At 29.5% G+C, this 22,056-nt stretch overlaps 1 protein-coding gene across 4 annotated transcripts in view; it reads left to right on the top strand.

Moving 5' to 3' along the window:
* Positions 1-22,056, top strand: part of LOC136984558 (solute carrier family 4 member 11-like) — a 192,306-nt gene that overhangs the window by 155,904 nt on the left and 14,346 nt on the right. For all 4 annotated transcript variants that reach the window (XM_067281598.1, XM_067281600.1, XM_067281599.1 and 1 more), the window contains 7 exons: positions 3,599-3,683; positions 8,173-8,295; positions 10,729-10,842; positions 14,879-15,011; positions 17,348-17,421; positions 17,673-17,883; positions 18,614-18,720. In XM_067281598.1, coding sequence (XP_067137699.1) covers positions 3,599-3,683; positions 8,173-8,295; positions 10,729-10,842; positions 14,879-15,011; positions 17,348-17,421; positions 17,673-17,883; positions 18,614-18,720 — 847 coding nt within the window. The remainder of the gene's footprint in view (positions 1-3,598; positions 3,684-8,172; positions 8,296-10,728; positions 10,843-14,878; positions 15,012-17,347; positions 17,422-17,672; positions 17,884-18,613; positions 18,721-22,056) is intronic.

The raw sequence follows: 22,056 nt of genomic DNA on the forward strand, positions 1-22,056 counted from the left end.
ATTCTTGGACCAGTTTTTTTGAAATTGCTTCAGAAATGTCTTAAATTCACAATCTGCAAGATTAATATATTGAGATTTTACAGACATTCATCTATTGGAATTAATTAAATTGATATAGCCATTTCATTCATCTACTAATATGCTAATTTAAAGAAATGTTTAATTTAAACAATTTACAACAAATACACACAACTTTTACGTTCCAACAGAATATTTAAATCACATGTTTTCATTAATATCACCTTTGTACCTTGAAAGTCTATCTCCACACCATCTTCCATTGCATCAGCTGATAACACTGTTACTGATTATACTTTTTTATGATATGCTGGTGCTCCTTTATCCTTGTCTTGAGAGAGTGCACAGTGGCTCTGATGTACTCTAGTTTGGTGTGAAACTGGTAATCCTTTATACACACCTGAAAAACTTCGTAGATCAATTTCTAAGCAGTCTAAAGACTGCTGTTTATTGTTGAGTGGCCTTAGCCACCAGTTGGTGTACAGTCCTAAGCACATTGTTTGGTAATAATTTCAAGGTGATTACATAAATCTCTTATTTTTATAACTGTCATGAATTTTGAGGTATTTTTTCAATAACTATGCCATCTTGCTAGGAATATATACTGTATGTGCTTGATCGTTAATCTGCTAATGTATTCAAATTCTTTCCATCTGTCAATTATATCCGTACAGTGTGTTAGAGCTCTTCTAAGGCTTGAAAGGCCACCCTTTTAAATTGATTGAGATTCATTCAGGATGAAGAGCTACTTGCATGCAGATTTCTTATAGACTGGTGGAGACAAGTTGACCTTGAATGTGATAGGGACGTCCAAGAAGTGCACTGTATGGTCCATGAAATTTGTTTTACTTTTTCGTTATTGTTAAGGTGTAACAAATCAGGTGGAAAGAAAGGGAAATTGAATATAAGGAAAGGTATAACAGGGTCTGTGCCAAGTGAAATAAAGTTCCTTTTTAATCTGTGTGAAGTGTCCTTTGTGTAATAAGTTGTGTATGGTTTCCATTGTTTTAGAAATACCAGGATTTTTACTACATTTCATCAAGTATAATATTTCAAATGACTACATTCCAAATACAAATACTTTATGAATATTTTAAGAAATAAATGTACCATATTTACTCACATATAAGACGAGGTTTTTATCCATTTTTCACTGCCTCAAAAACCTAGGTTGTCCTATTTGTGCAAGCAAAAGATTCTTTTCATTTTAGTATAATTTTTGTAAACTGTGTATTCACATTTTTTACCAGAAGATGAGAATCCGATTCTCATCTTCTGGTATTTAAAAACAAAAGTATTTTATATGGGTCATTTGAATCATTCTTGTGTATTGTCAGGAGTAAAGATGAATAGCAATAGGAAAAGCAAAGCTTTTGAATTGAATTCCAAAATTACACAGGAGCCCGATATAAGTTTTAATTCATTCCCATGTGAAAACAGATGATTATTTGGAAATCAGAATTCAAAGAAACTCATAAGTGTAATCGACGAAGAGTGAATTTGACTGTCAAGTATTGGCAAAAAAAGGTTCCCAATTGTCCGACTATACATGAACAAATTATGTTGTCAATTTTACAAGATTTTTCCTTAAAGTTTAAAATGCCAGTAATTTTTGTGGGACAATGTGTGCATTTACGTGCATTTGATATTTTATTTGTAATTAAACGAAATAAAATTATAAGTTTTTTTTAATAAATCTAATTTTCTTTATTTTGATCTTTAAAGTCACACCTTGTCCTATATGCGAGATTGTCTTATATTTGAGTAAATACAGTATATCTTTAATTCATGCATATTCTAATTAATGGTACTTGCAAAGTAATGATTATTGATTAAACTAATATTAATAAAGTCAATACAGTAAACAAAGATACAATATTAAATATTGTATCTTTCATTAATAGTTAACTGAAGATAAACTTTTTTTATTAATGAGACATACATTTTTGTTGATACCATGCATTTAATTTTAATTATGTATAGTGCATAAATATATATAAATATGTATAAGTATATGCACATAAAAATTTGAACATATTTGCTACATGATTAAGAGTAATATAATCACAGAAAATTAAACAACATTTAATTTACTACATTTTTCTTTACCAAAGTTGAAAGGAAAATTATACATTAGCAGAAATGTGTGGCTGCAGAATGTGTTTATTTTGAAGGTGGTCTTCTGTATATACTTGTAGTATTAACTTAATAGAAGTTACATTGAAAGTTTGGTTTATTTATTTTTGACATTACCATATATGTATGTTTTGTTTCTAATACATTAAAGTAAATTATATATTAACAGAAATTTATTGAATGTTTCATATATAAAATACATTCATTATATTAGTTAATTATGTTTCAAAAACGATATATATATAAATTTATGTGTTTAAAATAACATAAACATAATATTTTTATTTTAAATGTTATTTCCTTTTTAGCTTATTAGAAGTACAAACAATATTTATTTACTTCAAGGTTACATTGTTTTATTTGTTAAAGGATCAAAAAGTATAACTGATAAATATGCTGTTAATGAAATTATACTTTACATTGTAATCATGATAGCCAAATCCTACATTATACTAAATCAAACAATGCTCAAGTAATTTTTAAATAATTTCAGCCATACTGATTTCAGTTTCTCAATGCATATTTAACAAAAGTAAGTCTAATCAATTTTGATTCATAATATTTCAAAGAAATTTTTTCAAATAGTTTAGAACAGTGATTCTCAAACTTTTTCGATCCACTGCCCCCTTTGTCCGTAAAGTTATACCCAATGCCCCCTAACTCATTTTCTCTTGTGTGAGAAAGAATCTCACACTTTGTGCCCTTACTGTACATTGTTCTCAACATCTGGAAACCATTAAACGCAATGTTTCCTCTTATCCGTTTAACAGGGGAAAGGAAACGGCTGTCAGTGACCCCAACTTTTGCCTTTGGTTACCGTTCAGTACCCTGCCTCCAGCGCCCCCCTAGATTTACTCACCACCCACAAGGGGGCGTTGTCGCCCACTTTGAAAAACGCTGGTTTAGAATGATATTTCATTGAAAGCTATTGGGAGATCAAACTTATAGCTACTGGGAGAGTGACAAATATTTTCAATAATTAATAAATATATCAACTCTCCTATTTTGAATTTCTTAATAGGAGTCTGAGTTCTGTTGACATCTTTTCTGGCTATATCAGTGCACTTCAAACAAAAAGTTAAATATATTTCATAAATATTTTATAAATGAGACTTACACTATCACTGCTATATCCTGGGGCTGTGTATTTCATACAAGTCCATTTTTATTTAATTTCAATACATATTATTTGCTGAAAGACTATGTGTATGGTGTGTAGTTTTAATTTAAGATAGTGTATTTTAGGTTAAAATGTTTTTGGTTTCATTAAGGAATAATTAATGCTTTTAAAATTGAATTTCTTATTTTCCTGAATATGGTTTCATCAGAAAATAAAAATTAATTCATAAATATTAATTAAATATTGTGAATATTAATGTTATTTCTTAATAATTACAATACAAATCAAATATTAAATTCGTTTTTATGAATTTGTCTTCTTTAGCAAGAGCCAAGATGTTGGTTGGCCCGTGGATTATATGTAGATATTCGTAATTGTCTAAGAAATTATATCAGTGACTACATCGATGGTAAGTTAAGTCGTTTCAAAATTTCATAAAATTTAAAGATACAATCCATTGTATAATTGAAATTATCTTATCTCTGGAAAATTAATTCTCTATATAGATAAACATGATATTAATTGGATTCAGTTTTAGGAATAAACACAAAATTTTGAAATTTAATTATACTGTACAATTTTGATAATTTGACCGTTTGCTAATTCAATACATTTAGTAATCTGACACTAGCTGACTCTCAGATTATTACTGACACTGTTGAAAAAATACAGACAAGTTTTCCACTAGTTTAAATTCCAGTTTTCACAAAATCTCAACGTGTTCCTACTAAACTTGAATTTGAACATTCAAAAATGGAACGTGGACATTTAAACAAAAACGAATATTTGCATAATGGAACTCGTTGTGATGGGCATGTGCATTTGTGTGCGGATGTTGATATTTAAAGATTGCTGTTTATAAGGGCCTGCCTTGCTAGAGAAAGATTAAGCTCATCTTTCCGGTTTATACATGTGGTCATCCAGTTTCTTTGCCTGAAGAAGAACTATCTTGAAAGTTCGAAAACATTTGTGAAAGGAAGGTTTTTTTCTGCAGGCATCTGTTGTTTCTTAGGCTGGTTGTGTAAAATTATTAGGCTTAAGTAAATACAATGAGTTCTTAAAGAAGTGCATCTAGTGACAAAGAAAGGTGTAAAAAGATCAGAAAATGCAGCTTCTTGATAAGTGCCAAGGTCTTGCATTTGCAACCATAGTTCACTTGTTTAGTGTCAACAAAAGCACTATATACACATGGTCAGATTTACAGGTGGGTGTCCTTGGCCAGTGGTGCCCACAGACTATAAAAAAGAGCCTTATAACACTACATTATGCAAGAAGTTTCAAAGTGTAATTCAACATCAGATCAGTGTTCTCACAAGCTGGCACTAGTTGCAATCAGGGCTAACTTGACCTTGAAAACAAGAAATATCCCTTGTTTTCAAGGCCAAGTTTTGATCAACATACAGTGAACAATGCCTGGGATATGGACATACAATGCCATGAGATATGGACAAATATCATTCATTAGTTTTTTCATATTTGTGAAATAGGCTAGAAGTCATGAATTTTCTGTTGTTTGTTAATAATGGAATTTGGGGCCTCCTTGGAGATTACAAAGAACAACCCAGATTAAAAGAGGACACCTGCCCCAAGTGCTCCAATGTATGGGTGCCCATCCTGGGCCCCACCGATAAATCTTAGGACCTTCACAAAAACAAGATAATAAAAATAAATGAAAATAAAAAAGAGAGAAATGAAAGGAAGTAAGGAATGATTCAATGAAACAAAATACAGCAGGCTGTATTAATAAATACTATAAAATGTGGTGGTAGAATTGGCAAAGCCATTAGTTGCTACAGGGGTGTCCACACCCGGGTCTCCAACATAAATCCATCTGTGATGATACATAAAAACAAGAAACTGAGATGTAATATAAGCTGGTAGAATTCAAAATGCAAATATAAAGTGATGTTAAAAAGTGATGTTATAAAGTGATGTTAAAAATAAAGGAATGCGTTGTTCATTTGGATCAAAGATCAACACAAGAGAAACCCATTGTGGATTTTAGTATAATTTTTGTCATCAAACTTTAAAATAGACTTAAGCAAACTTTCACAATCAGTAGCATTACAAACACCACTTTTATTTCCAGAAAAGGCTGTTTATTTCCAGAACTTCAAAAGCTGTTATGCACTAAGCAATGTAAAAGGTATGAGAGAGTTCATGGTCAGTTGAAGGAGTTCACTTCAACTGACCATGAAGCTGGTAAGATCTTCCCTACCCAAATGAAGAACCTGTTGATGAAAATGGAATAGTTTCTTCCAGAAGCAGCATAAGCAGGCCCGCACTGCACGCGAGCGGCACGTCCAGGGGGCGGCAAATTGGTATTGCTGGCAATCTCAGCGTAGGTAGTCGTAGTTAAACAGGGATGGCATAATTGGTATTGCACATGGGCGCTCAAACAGCTAGCGGTGCTGCTGGGCGTAAGGCGTGGGTGACGTTGGTATGTCAATATATTTTTTATTGACATACCAAATTTGTTTTTATTTAGTCTAGCAACATTTGCTGGTGTTGCGTTGCTATCGCGGGGAATCCCTGCCAGCCAGAGCTGGGAATTTTCCATTCTGTTTGTTTATGTTACTTTCACTCTGGATTCGAAAAATGCTTGTCTGACGCTCGTCAATTTATTGAGAATAGCAGTTATGAACTGCCAAAAAGCTTTAAAAATGAAAGGGTAGCCAAAAAGAAAAAGATGTTTGATTATGAAGGCAGCGATCAACCTATACAGTCTCCCAAAAGCCGGTATGAAACAGATTTTTTTAACACCATGATTGATTCTATAATAAGCAATATGGATTCAAGATTTATGTCTTTAAATCAGCATTTTAAAAATTTTGGTTTTCTCTATGATCTAAGCAAGTTAAAAAATATTCCAAAAGAGCAAATATTAAAAAACTGTCAAGATTTACACTCAGTCCTGCGAGTGGGTGAGAGCAGTGACTTCCAATTTTACGAATTATATGAAGAATTACAAACAATGATCCCAAATTTACCCAACTTCATTAAAGATGTGAAACAGCAGCTCCAATATACAACAGAAAATAACTTGAAAGAAATTTACCTAAATATTTACATTGTTGTTTGAATTTTGTTAACAATACCAGTAAGTACTGCCTACACTGAAAGGAGTTTTTCAAAATTAAAACTAATAAAAAATTATTTAAGAAATACAATGGGCCAGGAAAGACGTTCAGCTTTGGAAGTTTTATCTATTGAAGCGTAGCATCTAAGCTGAATTACGCTACAATTATTAACCACTCAGCAGTGAGGGACGTATATATACGTCGAGGGCGATCATGTGGCAGTGGTGAGGGACATATATATACGTTAAATTCTTTTGGGGGTATCACCAAAATCTAGCCAAAAACTACCGCAAAAAAAAATTCACATAAAAAATGAATTATGTAACAATAAAAAAAGACTTTTCTTTACTAGACATAACTGTTTACAAATACTTTTTCTAAAACGGAAATGAGAAAAATTGGGTGAAAAAATACTTTAAAAATTTTTCAGGTATATTCTCCACTACTAAGGGATAGAACCATACCTGATTCTCCCACTGCTGAAAGGTTAAAGAGTCCAGTAAGACTAAAAGCAGGAAATTTCTGTTTCTTTAATTTCTTTTTTAATTTTTTTTTAAATTTTAATGTTAGTCAAAAATATAGTTTGCATTTTTATGAATAAAAATTTGACAGCTTCTACTGCTTTTTATTTTATAAAATCCCTCTTCTTGAGCCACCAGAGAGCCTCGTGAAATGTACCTTGCCTACATTAAATTTAGGTCTTGGCCCACCACTGCATTCTTCCAAAACAATGCTACCTTAGCACACCTATAAAGATTGTAGTACACTTCTGCCTTGCAGCATTACATCAGGCCACATGTAAAGCATGGTCTATATTACTGAGTGCAACATCCAAGATATCTTAGAGGACATAAACAAGAATATTACCTGTGATTAGATGTGGAACAAGAAAGCTTGAATGGCAAAAAATCTTTTTTTAACTGGTTCCACCGTTTCTTCAATCCTGAAGTCAAAGGCATGGAAGAAAAAACGTTTCCATTTAAAATCTTTCTTGTGCTAGACAATGCACCATAACACCAAAGGAGATTTGCAAATGATGAAATAGAGGTTGTCTCTCATCTAATACAACATCCTTAATCAGGATAGTTAGATCCTTTAAGGCCAGTTACATAAGATGTATGGATCACATTGTGACCTAGGACAGTGATAACATCCTCAGTATTTTTCAGTTTTAGAAGGGCTTTACCATAGCTGATAATCTCTTCCTAATAAAATAGGCACTAAAGGGCATCAAAGACAAATGTGCAACTTCCTGTTGGAAGAACATGTGACTCAAGGCTGTGAACAATATCACTTCAGACAAACTGATCATCATAACATCACTTCAGACAAATATCATTACAAATATATATCTTGATAAAAACACTGCAAATATAAAGGAGTTGTGGAATTGTGCTGGAAATGTGACAATGTCACAGTGAAATAATTGCTTCTGCTTATAATGTTTATTAACTATGAATTTTATTTCGAAATTTAATATTTAAAAATTTTACATAAAGTGCCTAACTAACACAATCTTCATATTTACATACATATATACTACAGTGATATGATATGATATATTACTAATATTAAAATATTGCTTTTGAAAAGTTATTATTTAACACTGTTTTTTTTCTTAGAAATGCTATGGAAATAAAAACACATTCTGTATTATATGTAGAATCATAATTTCAGTACTTGTGATGAATATTTTTCAATTTTTTTATAATTTATTGTAAAAGAAATGAATATTTTAAATTATAGTAAAGTTTAACTTCTATACAAATGTTGATACATAAGGTTGAAATGTATAAATATTTTTAAAATTAATTTCAGGTTTTGTTGGTCATAAGACAATCCACAAAACCACATCAACTATTTTCTTCTTATATTTTGCTTGCATCCTTCCAACTATTGCCTTCGGTGCATTAAATGATAGTAATACACATGGTAAAATAGGTAAGTAAACCAATTACTCATAATTAAATTGTAATAATTTCAATTTATTCCAATATATTATAAATATAATATTAAATTAATAAATATTGTCATTAATGTATGCTTTTATTTCAATATACACTTGCACAATTTACAGTTGTGAAAATCTTAATCATTAGAGGAATTTTGCTGTGTTGAAGTAAAATTTTTATTTATGTGACCAGCAGCTAAGGTCTGACTACAACTGAGCAACACAGAATCATCTAGTGGCTTTTAAATAAGTAATTAGATATTGAAAACATCACTCATGAACTGATAAAGCAACAAAACAACATTTAATTACTGGACTTACTTAATTCTACAGATACATACAATACAAAAGATTATACTGGAAATCTTTATTAATTCAAACTTGGATAGTTCAAAATCCCATTAGTTCATACCTGTACTGTTTGTCCTGACTAGGGATTTATATGTTAAAGAATTCAGTTAGTTTGAAATATGGCTACTTTGAAATTTGAAGTAAGAATTCTGTCTGAACTGTGATATGCATATATTAACTTGTACATTTAGATCAAAATTTACATGCCTCCATACTATAAGATAATAATAGACCATGAACAACTTTAATCTGGTCAACATGGCTTTGTTTTTACAGTAATTACACTTTTGGGTGTCACCTTATTAAGTAGATATAAGTCTTCCTACTAACAGCTACTTGACACTAACTTCTACACTTAGCTATTTGTGGCAGCACTCAATTATTGGTGTTTGCTACACTCAGGTTTTCTTTTAGACCCTTTGGGGGACTATGGCCTTGCAGCTTAAAAACTGCATGTCAACATCAAACGTAGAGGATACAGTAGCCATACGTATGCATTCAGAGGGATCCAACCTTTCTCTACTGTCTATCTCCTCTCCCTCCTTCCTCCTCCCTTTCCCTTACCCTCTTTTCTACTGCTGAACACCTTGTGTACAGCCGATGTCTTTCATGTATGTATGTATGTCACCGTATCCATTGATTACCCTTTTTATCTTATCTCATAGAATATGGCCGAGTTTCTGGATTGCAAGGTTGGGCTACAAGTAACAGATTGAGATAATTATGGTGCTCTATGCGGCAACTTACTACTTTTTGGATAATTCTGCTTTTCTTTTTATGAAACCTATCTGGTAGTCTGAGGTTCTCACCAGACACATGCTACATACCTGCAGTTTATTTATGTTATTATTAATATTCAATAATTATTAATGAAAGTAGCATTTTGTAGATGTAGCCTTATTCCATTTGCTTAATAAATTACATGACATTTGGCATACTATGAATTATCTGAGATTTACATATTTCTGTAAAGTCATGATTATCTTGTCACTTGAATTTTGAAACTAATGAGGATTTCCTGTATATAAGTTATACTTTCTACTTACTGGTATAAAGATATAAATTACTTATAGTATAAGTATATTTAGATTAATGTATTATATCTGTTCCCAATCGCACTCTGCACCATACTTAACCTTTACAGTTTGTGTTTTACAAAAGATAATTCCCTTCAGCCTCAAGATAAATATTTTATCCTCTGAGCTTCCCCATCTTGTGTGAGAGCAGCTTTCCAAACAGCTGGCCTATTTCAGAAAAGAGTCCAGTGAGGAGACAAGAGTTTGAGGTGACTAGCTGCTACTTCCTGGCTCAAGGTTTTTAAGCCAATTTTAGGCTATATCCAGGTCTAGATGAAGATAATTTTGCACCTCAGACAGACTCCATATGTGATGCCCCTAAACTTTTTTATACTTAAATAATTTGTAATTGTACTAGTACATATTTAAAACTGCTGTCTATATACTTTTTATCTTTACGTATGTGATTGTTTTATACTTGCTAACTAGACATTTCTATTAATAGAAGATAATGAATTATTTTATGGTATTTCAATATTTGCATCTATTTGGAACAGAAGTATAGCAGTGCTTCCATTGCCAGGTAATTATTTTTGGAAGGAGTGCAAGCTCTAAGACCTTAGTGCTAACCTTAGTTTTGTGCTCCAGAAGGTGCCCAGTCAGCTCATCCTTTAATCCAGCACTGGCTACATCTCTTGGGCACAGTTGGTTGTTCACACTCCAATTTGAGTGTTTTTCTTGTTGCTATGATCAGAATAAGGGGCCACTTTGAGTTAGGAGTGCATCATTCTTTTGGGGTAAACAGATGCGTCTCTGTCTCTCTTTTACTTGCCAAATTTCTTCTTCTTTCCCTCTGGATGACTCATTATCATAAGTTCTTTCTGGTGTCAAAATGTGGCACCACTGTGAATCAGCTGGCTCTTCTATAGCATTTGGAATTTTAAAGTGTGTGACTCACTTTTGTCTTTACATATTTATCACTCTTAAGATTTTTTAAAATTTTACTTTTTTGTAAAATTAATAAAAATAATAATAAACTGATATCTTTATTTACAGATGTTAAGAAATGCATAGTTGGCCAGACAATTGGAGGATTAATTTTCTCCTTTTTCTCAGGCCAACCAATGGTAGTCATAATGACAACTGCACCACTTAGTTTATATATAAAAGGTAATGTTCAAGTGCATGAACTATGTTCAAGGTTATATTTTATATAATTTAAAATATAATTTAGTTATTTATATTTTAGATAAATTATGTATATAAATTTTATATCAAATTAATATAATTACATAATAACTATTCCATAAAGCAAACTTTATAAACAGGAATGCAATGCAATGTATTATTAATATTCTATTTTGATCATATAATGGCTATTCCATGTTAAATTAAAACTAAATTATTTTTGATGTGCTTATATAAATATCATACATTACATTAGTTTTACTTGTAATTTAATGATAAATAGTTATACAGAACCAGACCAATTATCCAGAAAGCATGAGGCAGAAGTAGTCTGGATTTCTGAATTTTTCAGTTTTCTGGATACAAGTTAAGTATATACTAAAATATAAATTGAACAAAATTGTATTTAGCAGATACAAATTAAGTAGGGTCTGATCATTATTAATTCTCTTAAAATATAGGATACCATGTATAATGTAATATTTAGGATTAAAATTAAATAAAGAAAAGTAAAGAACATAATGCAACTAACATTGTGTGATGCTTACACCATAGAAACCAAAACAAAGCAGTTGCATGGCAAAGTACAGCTTTACTGCAACCTGTCAAATTCAAGACTAGCAGCTTCAAAAGCAGCCAGTTTTCTGATAATTCCAGAATTCTGGAAGCTGGATAATGGTTTGATACTGTATTATGGATATCAAGTTTATTATAAATATAAATATGATACTTACATAAAGTTTTTAATATGAATAATATAATATTTTATAATTATACAGTAAGACCCTGCTTAACATGGGGGATGCATTCCTAAACAACAAAGCACTAAACGAAACAGCATTAAATGAGGTCATTTTAACATAGAGTAAATAGGGATAAGGGACCATGCGACCAAAAATAAACAAATTTTACTTTAATTTTAAGTTATTTTTATATTAATTTGTATAATAATATATGTTAAATAACACATAAACATATGCACACAGAAATGTAAAGTTCAATTTTTGTGATGAAGGTCCGGACTTTTCTGAAATTCTTGTTTTTTTGCAATAAAGTCGTGACATTTCATTTGTCACTTTTTCTTTCCTTAAGCGAATGTTGGTAGCAGAAGATCTCATCTAAAATGCCTTGTTTTGCTTTTGCACTCTTTTTAAAATCTGGATCAGTCACTACAATTTGATCAACGATTTTGGTTATCGTTACCAAATTTTTACTAAGAAAATCTGAGAGAATCTAGGAAGGAAATCTAGAGAAATTTTTTGGGTTCTTCGTTTTCAGAATCTTCATGTAGAACTGGAATATTTTCCAGTTCTACATGAATTCCTTGTTCTGCCAATTCTTGAAGGTGGTCGTTGGTAAGGCTCACACCAGAAGCCTGCTATAACTCCTCAATATTCTGCTTGTCTACTTCTAGTCCTGCTGTATCAATTAGGTTGAGTTTGGTCAACCTAACAATACAGCAATAGGCTCTTCTTGTTGAAAATCCTTGGATATCTTCAGCCATAACTTCTTCCACACTTCATTTGTGAATTTATCAGTTAATTCTTGCCAAGTGAAGCTGATATTGCCTATGGCATCCATGATGATATATTTTTTCCAAAATTGCACCAAACAAATGTAGATTTAAAGAAAGTACACCTTTTTTCCACCTTTTGCTGATTGGTTCGTGTTTGTAAATAATTGTATTATATACGAATCAACAAAATGCTGTGATAATTTAAATTGGTGTAAATTTTGAGCTTTTTTTTTTTTTAGGCTTCGGGCAGACCATGTTATATCGAATCAGTGTTAAGCAAGGCAGCATTAAGAGGGATCTTACTGTACACTGCAAAAGTTCAGACAATTTTTAATTTCATTAAAATTCATTATAGTTGTTTACTTTTTAACTCAATATGCAGTAAGTATGTATTCTCATTTCACGAAAACATATTTATTTTGTTTTATTTTGTAATTTTCATTCACAAAAATAGGATATAATTTTTACTTATTTTCATTTTTGATGTAAGATATTCAAGTTTATTATACAAAGAAATACCAATGTTATATTGTATGTGACATTTATAAAATCTGTGAAACATGATCTTCACAAAAAAAAAACTGAGGAAATGTTTGGTACATTTGAAAGCAAGATTTTGAAACAAATTTTTGGGCCCTAGTAAAATCTCTGGGTCCCTCCCTATCCACATTTCCACACCTGCCCTATTCCAATGACCCACCAATCTTTTTATTTGGGGAAGTTTTTCCCTATTTCCTCTTCCACATACCACATACCACAGTGATATGTCCTTGCAAAGAAACAAAGAAATTTACTTAAAAATGGGGCTCAGGCTTAAAAAATTATTACAACAATGTGCACTCCATCTCATCAGGGATGCACGAAGGAGAATAATGGCTGGCAAAGTAGATATAAATATGGAAACTTTATAAAAGCTCATAAATTTAATGTAACTTTATAAAAACTTAGACATTGAAGATTCAGCATCTCAGATGGGCAGGGCATGTTATCAGAAAGCATGAGAAGAAAGTTCCAAGAAGAGTACTGAAAGGACAAATGGCAGGTCACAAGGCTGATAACCTGCTGATGGGACAATCTGCAGAGAGATATTGCTGAACTGCTAAAAATAAGAAATTGGAAAAAAGCCACAAAAGATCAAGGAAAGTTGAGATGCTTCAAGAGATCATTAGCATTGAAATATTGTAGAAAGATTGTCAACAAGTAGAACTTTTAACCATTTATTCAATCCTCATTCTTGCTATCACAATAATAGGTTTATAATATTGGCTTTCTCTACTAGACAGATAATATAGTAAAAATGTAAAATACATAGTATTACTCTGTATTCTACATTTTTAGTACAGTTTCTAGTACATTGTACTGTATATAATAAGTATATAAAAGTTAATTGTCTACAGAAAAAAAATTATAAAAATTAATAATTCCTTATAGCATAAAGCTTATAAAATGTGATTTTGGCATATGACTTAGATTTACAAGAACTTTCAAATTGGTTCTCTCATACCAAAGAGTATAAAAATCTCTTAAATCTACCATATTCTGAATTAAAATATTGTTCATGGAAATTTTTGTAGAAAAAAAATTAAAATTTTTCATAATTTAATCAAAAATTTAAAACTTTCACTAAAATTTACATATGTCTGGCAATGTTAATATCTAGAATGGAATTAGATAGATAAAAGTTGAGGCCAGGTATAGAAAGCTTAGGGGTAAGAAGTCCCAATTAACTATATAAAAACTGTTTAACATTCTTGAAACTGTGTCGGTATTTTTTCCTTTGTTCAAACACAATATAGTGCAATCACTCGACCACTTGGCATTTTTCATCATTAACTTTTATTCAGTTGATCTGATGAAATTTGTCATTTCTGTTTGCAAACTCAAGTGATTGCACTACATCGTGTTTGAACAAAAGAAAAAATACCGACACAGTTTCAAGAATGTTAAACAAGTTTGCAAACAGAAACGGCAAATTTCATCAAATCAACTGAATAAAAAATAATGATGAAAAATGCCAAGTGGTTGAGTGATTGCACTACATTGTGTTTGAACAAAGGTATATAAAAACTACCAGTTTTGATCAGAAGTCATGTTATTCAATTAAAAAATTTTCCCCCTGAATGGAGATTGGCATGACTCTGTTGTTATCAGGAAATGTATGGTGTACAGGGGCATGACACTACTAATTTAAGATGGAAAGCATATATTTTAAATTAAATAAGAATATAATTAAAAATTTCAACTTATCCTGTTTAGTGTATCAGTATAAGCAAGTCCAAAGTTATTACAATAAACAGATTAAAACTCTATTAAAAAAGATTTTGCAGTATATTCTATTAAAAAAGAGTAATAATTTATGTAAAGTCTATTTTATATAAGTAATAGATATGAAATCATGTTTAAAATTTTTCAAAATGCATTCTTCAAACATGTTTTAAAAAATTTTAAAGACTGTTTTTTTTAATGAATTTAACTTGAAATTAATATATATTATACTTTCAGTGATAGACAATATATGTGAAGATTTCAAACTTAATTTCTTTGCCATGTACGCTTGTGTAGGATTATGGAATACTTTCTTCCTTATATTATACGCAATATTTGATGTCAGTAAGCTTATGAAATTATCAACAAGGTAAGATATTTATAAATTAAAAAGCTTGCAATAATTTTTAATATGTATATTATATATTTAAAAATGATAATTTAAAAATTTTATAATTAAAAATAAATAAAGTAATTTATGCAAATCTTCAAAGAACTGAAATATGGATCAGTGTAATAAGCAGAAAGTGTAATTGATTATTGTTATTAAGAGACATATTTACAAAAATAACCTGTGCAGTGATCTGTTGTTTGAAGCTTATAAATTAATGCTATTTTTAAAAAATGATTAGTTATAAGTTATTAAATGTCAACATTAATGGTACAAAACTATGCGTAAATGTCAGGCTCAGAAAAAAAAAAATCTAAAACAAAATCACAATTCTTTGAGTAATATATAATCTGTTAATCTACATTCTCTTATACTGAAACATGATTATTTTCAGAATAAATTTTAACAATTAATATATTCTTGATTAAATGACTGATTTTAGTTTTGTATTTTCAAAACAGATAATACCATAAACAGAAATTCTGTTAGAATTTCTTTTTGTCAATTATATTTTTATCATTTTCACTTTTAGTATTCAAAATTTGAAATATTCTTTTATAGTTATCAAACAAGTTTATCAAATATATATATATATATATATATATATATACATACTAGTGTTTCTCATTTCCTGGTCTTTTGCTTGTCCTGGAATTCCGGGATAAAAGTGAACTGTTTCCCGGGATAGAATAATTATTTTTAAGATATACAAAATATCTTGAAATCAAATGATATAATTATTTTTTATTTTTTAAAGTCATTTAATACATTCTGCAACCTCCAAAATCATATTAATAATGCTGTGTAAGATATATATTAAAAAGACAGATGATGTGTTTTTTCATGTGTAGCCTGGAAGATTTTTAGTTCATTTTCGAGATTGTAGTACTTCTTTTACTCTCTAGTATTCTTGATTTGTCTACCTTGGCTGCTTTAATAGAAACATCAAGCTTATAGCCCGATAATTCGTCAGTTCGTTTATCTTTAATAATCAGGTTTATGAAGAAAAACTTCATACTTGCAGACTTCATACTCATTTGTATCCTTGCCCAATTTGCACAACCTGGCGTTACACAGTTATTGAAGCTACTGGGCGTAGTTAAAAATTAAGACAGCATAAACACAATTATTCCAGATATTACAGGTTCTGACAAGTATAGAATTTTTAGAGTCCTGCCACAAATAAGCTACATATTGTTTATTAACCATTTGTGACATGACATAACGAGTAAAAATTTAAAAAACTAATAAGTAGGTTTAAAATTAGTAAATACAAATGTTTTCTGACAGTTTGAGTTAATTGTATTTTCAATTTGCAAAATTTCCTCAACCTTAACACAAAATAAGAAAAAAGTGAATTTTTATGAAATTTGCGGGATTTCCCGGGATGAGAAAAATTTCCTTGGATATTTCCCAAGTTAAAAAAAACATCTGGGATCCTGGGATCCTGTTTGAGAAACCCTAATATGTACAGTATACAACATCAAAACAGGTAATACAGTCTAACTGTATATAAATTTGATATAAGGATTTATACATTGTTAAGCTATATTATCTGTTTTGATATATATTTTCTAAAACTCCTAAGTAAAAATTTACTTTCATGTTTAATAATGAAATATACTATTTTATTATTATAAATGAAAATAAATTTTATAATAAAATTAGTGTACTGAAATATAGATTTTCTATGAATAAAGAAAATGATGATAATGAATTATAAATTATAAAAGTAATATTATTACTTTTGTTAATATTTAAATAAGAATGAAATTATTTGAAATTCAGAATACAATAAATTCATTTATTTGTGTATTTGATTTTAATTTCAGATAATTAAAATGAAAAATTTTGATTAAACAAATTCGAATAAATTTTAATTTAAATACTGTATTATCTTGTAATTGTCTTAATTTTAAAATATGAAAACACAAAATTATTTTAGTGAAGCAATGAAAATCCAGACTTGACTGTTGAAAAATGGATATTAATCCGTAATTAATTTTTAATTTTGAAATTTTGATTAGTGTCTTTTTTCTTTAAATATAGTGATTTTTTAAATATTCCCACATTACTTGTGAAATACTAGCTTAAATTTAGAACACCTAGACTTCAATTACAGTGTATTTGGAGTTTACAGTATTTTAAGTTCTAATTTGCATGTATATTTCAAAATTAAGATTTAATCTAGTCCCAATTTAGGATTTTCAATGCTTCATTATATTTTTTATTTCATTAATATAGAAAAATAATCTCAGTTTTTAAAATAAAAATATATTTATATTATCTATACTAAATTGGATTTTATTACTTAGGTCAACAGAAGAGATTTTTGCCCTTTTCATAAGCATTGCATTTGCAGTTGATGCAGGAAGAAATACTTATTTAAGTAAATACCCTTATAAATATTTTTAAAATTTATTATTTAAACAGGTTAATTTAGTTATGAAAGATTGATTAAAAATGTATTTTAGAATTGTGATTTCAAATTCAATAAAATATTTTTTCTATAAACTTAATAGTGTTTGAATGCCAAAATATTACAAGTGAAAAATGAAATATAATTATAAATTTAAAGCATAATTTTTACTTTTCAATATTTTGAAAAAGTATATTTGAAATCTTGTTTTTCTTTTTTAGATTTTAACAAATATTATTTATCAGATGCATGTACATCTGAAACACATTCATATACCACAGAAGAATTAACTTCAATACTTAGCAATACTAGTGCAAATTCTACAGTTATTTTAACTTTACCACCCTGCAGACGTGAAAATAGTTTGCTGTTCTTATTATTAATGTTGGGAACTGTTTGGCTGGCTGTTTCCTTATATAATTTCAATAAAACGTAAGTCATAATGGTTGATTTTAATGAAGTAGATGAAAATATTATAATGAAATTAATTGATTAAATAATAAGCTGTATTATCATTTGTAATCTAATGATTTTTATTTCTAAAGAAAAGTACACACAAAAATATATTTAAATTATTTCTTATAATTTTACAATAACTGTTACATTTTGCATAATGTACAAAAGTTTTTAGAAATGATTTCTTTACATAAACTATATTAATGAGAAAAGTTTATTATTATGTAATTTTCAATTCACCCTTTTGAATTTTATGGATCATATTTTGTATAAGAAAAAATAAATTCATTTGTTATACTTTGATCTTTTTAGTTTGACATTTAGAAGTGTATTACCAGTAATATTTCTATTTGAATGAAGAAGATAAAATTAATATTTGATATATAACTTATAAAAATAAACTAAAAATTGCACCTTTCTTTAATGAACTCACAGAAAATATTATATTTTTTGGTATTTATTAATATTACAAAAAAACATTAGAATCTTATGATTGGAATCAGAAAAGATTTTTAAGATTTATCTTAAGATTCTAATGCTAATATTAAAGTTTTTTTTAATCAAAATAAATAAATATTAATCACGCACAAATACAAAATTAACAAATATTGTTTGAACATATTATTTAAAAATTGATTGGACACATTGTTAAAGTTCTTATATTTAATGATAATAGTTTTTAATTTTCTTTTTTTTTTTTTTACAGACCTTACTTACAAGCTAGTAAAAGAGAAATACTAGCTGACTATTCTCTACCTGTAGCTGTTATTTCCCTCAGTTTTATAGGGTCTTTTGTGTTCAAAGATGTGCCAAGTAAGTAATAATTTATTTTGTAATTTCCAGTATCATAATTTTAAAACATCTTTTTCAATGTTCATCAAATACATATGCTATAATTGTATTATAAATATCAAATGGTTGACAAAATTTTATTTAATTTTATTTTTATTCAAAATATAATGCTTAAGTTTTAAAAATAATTTACAGTGGTGTCTTGTATTTTGAATTTAATTCATTCCAAGTGGTCATTCAAACTTTCAAGTCCAAAGTAATTTTTCTCATTAGAAATAACAGAAAGTGAATTAATCCATTCCCAGACCACAAACAATACCCATTTTGATTAACTTAACAAATATACATAATTTAAGGTAAAAATAACACAATTAAATGCCCTAATAATAAAATAAAACATGCAAATACTATATAATAAAACAAAATTTGCATTTGTTGGTCGCACACTGTGGACTTCGGCATTTTAACATTGATACATGATTTAATTATAATAGTTGTAAAATTTAACATATTATAGATAGTGTATGGTATTATTCTTTGTTTAGAATCTTACTTTAAACTGTTTACTTCATACTTTGTTTGACTAAAATCAAGTTGTAATGTCTTTGGATAAAAAGCATATTGGCATATTATGTTTTTTGAACTTCAAAAAGGATATAACACCGTACAAACAATAAAAACATTGTAATATGTATGGGCAATGTTCCCTCTAATTTTTTTTGTAGCTGAGCAGAACATGTATTTCTCTGAGCGAAAAAATTTTTGCTGAGCATACATGTAAAAAATCTTATTTTTTCCTATAAAAATTAAAATAATTAATTATAAAGTAGAGATTAAAATTCATTTTAAAACATACTTTCATACAAAATATTATATTTTGTCAATGATTTAATGTATTTAATCGAAATATACATAGCAATAATCATGTTTCCGACAGAGTGAGAAATAAGTAAACAACAATTCAAATCAGTGTGCATGCTCGCATGTGTGGCAACAGTTTGAGCAGTGCGCAGCTGCATGGCCGCGCAACTTAGAGGGAACATTGTGTATGGGGAAAATGCTCCTAAACTTCAAACATGTCAAATGTAGTTTAAAAATTCTGTTTGGAAAATTTTGAAATAAAGGATACAAAACATACAGGGCCAAAAAGCTGTCGATAAAGAAAAATTGTAGGAAGAAATTCTTAAAAATTGACAAACAACACACAATTCAGTATATAACCAAATGCACTGAAAACATACAAGTTTAATGAAAAAGTGAGAGAGAACTTGGATACATGACAGATTGCATTTATGCTTCCAGCATATTCTTTCACTGCATGTGCACTTCAAACTTTGAAGCATCATCAACTCCAAATTTTTCTTGAAGTTTGCATTTGAAGTGTGAGGTACTACTTATTAAAGAATGTGATTTTTCAAAAATCATAAAATATGAATAAATATAGCATTGACCTACAATGGATTCATATCAAGTGCATAATAGAAGCACATACAATTAATTACACCACTAGAATAATAATCTAGAACAGAGATAAGCAACTTTTCTAAGCATCAAATTTAAGATGCAAAATGTTCTCATGTGCCAATCAAAATTTTTGGGAGCATATTATGATATGTTTAATGGCTAGACAATACTATGAGAAAGCTAGATTTACATTTTATATTTTCTGTTTCTGTTAACTTGGCAACCTTGCTGTAAGTTAGTATACTGCAAAGAAGTCTTGGATATTTGTTTCATTTTCTTATTACCTATTGTTACTAAAACAGTTGATAGTGTTTGTTTGTTTCTTTTTGCTCAACTCAATAAAATTGTATTCTATTGAATTATTAATTCTACTGAAATAAACAATTCTGCAAAGATGTTAGATATTTACTTTTTAAAATGAGCCTTGGATTGCATGCCAGAAAAAAAGTCATTGGTAGGCCATATTTGGCACGTGAGCAAAGAGTACCAACCTCTGATCTTATTATGTAATTGCAACACAATTGACTGTATATATAATAAATACATATTTTGGTAGGAGTTAGGCAGTTAACTCCTGCAAATTACATATTAATTATCTAGCCTTAATAATCTGATAAAGGAATCTGGCTATTCATTTGATAATTGACTGTATATCAATGCATACTGTATTGAAATTATATAATGAATCATAAAATTCATTCTTGACTCACATTGTAGATTTGTAATATGTTAAACTAATAACAAATTTTGTTAAAAATTTATTTTATATATATGTATATGTGTATATTTTTAATGTCTTATCATTAATATCCATACACATCTCTATGGATAGTGAATTAAATCCTATACAAAGACCATGTTACAGCAAATAGGTTCATAGGACTTCAATAAAACATTAACATGACTGAAAACGCAAGGTGCCTCAATTCCAGCACTGATTGATAATAGAGTACTGGATATATAACAAAGAAGTGGCATAATGAAGGTGTAAACAAAATGGAAATGAAACAAAAGAGTGACATGTGAGGCTCGGGGATAGTTTGTATTTGATGTGTAAAGGCAAGTTGATAAAATTTAAAACAACAAGAAAACCATTACATAAGAGTCTAACTGGCGACACTGGACTTTGACATTGTCGTTCATAAAGAATAGAGGGAAACAAATTAAAGAACAAAAGAAAATGAAAAAGGAAATTGTTTAAAATGCAATAAGGAAAAAGGAAACAACAAGACAGAATACGAGCGCGGATGTTTTAGTCATCGGTAAGTCACAATCAGAGCTGAACACATGGTGTTGGATAAACTGTCTCAGGCAGACCTTTCTTGTGACCTGAACTGGTCTCAAATTCTACCTGACAACAGGTAGGAGACCAATAGGGGAGTGAGAAAGGGAAAACCCAAAGAATGAAAAGATGATAATGGGGAAGAAGGTATAAAATTTTGGGATGATGAAAGATGTCATTCAATCTGTCAGTTCAATCCTTCAGTCTCTCCTCAGAGTCATCCCCATCCTCGTCTCTGTCTTCCATACAAATGTTTAAGATCACCATCTCCTACTGTGTCTATGACCTGAGTCAACTCCCTGCACATAAACTCAACGGAATTGCTGCTGCTCTGGGGCTGCCCATCAAACCTCAAAGTGAATAATTTGTGACCAACAATGGCATCAAGACTTTGATTTGTCTTTTGGAACCTATATTGCTGATGTAAGCATAATTTCACCCAAGTAAACAGTTTATTGTCAACACTTGTTTTCTTTTCCTCCAGTTACCACCACCCACATATGCAAAGGCCCTAAACTATCCTGACAAGGGAGTAAAATTTCCCCCCTCAAATCAGCGTACTTACAGACATGAATATTATCTTAATAAGTGACATAAGAGTGACTATGTTA

Source organism: Centruroides vittatus, unplaced genomic scaffold, assembly GCF_030686945.1.
Source record: "Centruroides vittatus isolate TY-2023 unplaced genomic scaffold, ASM3068694v2 contig_923, whole genome shotgun sequence".
In the NCBI taxonomy this organism is placed as follows: Eukaryota; Metazoa; Arthropoda; class Arachnida; order Scorpiones; family Buthidae; genus Centruroides; species Centruroides vittatus.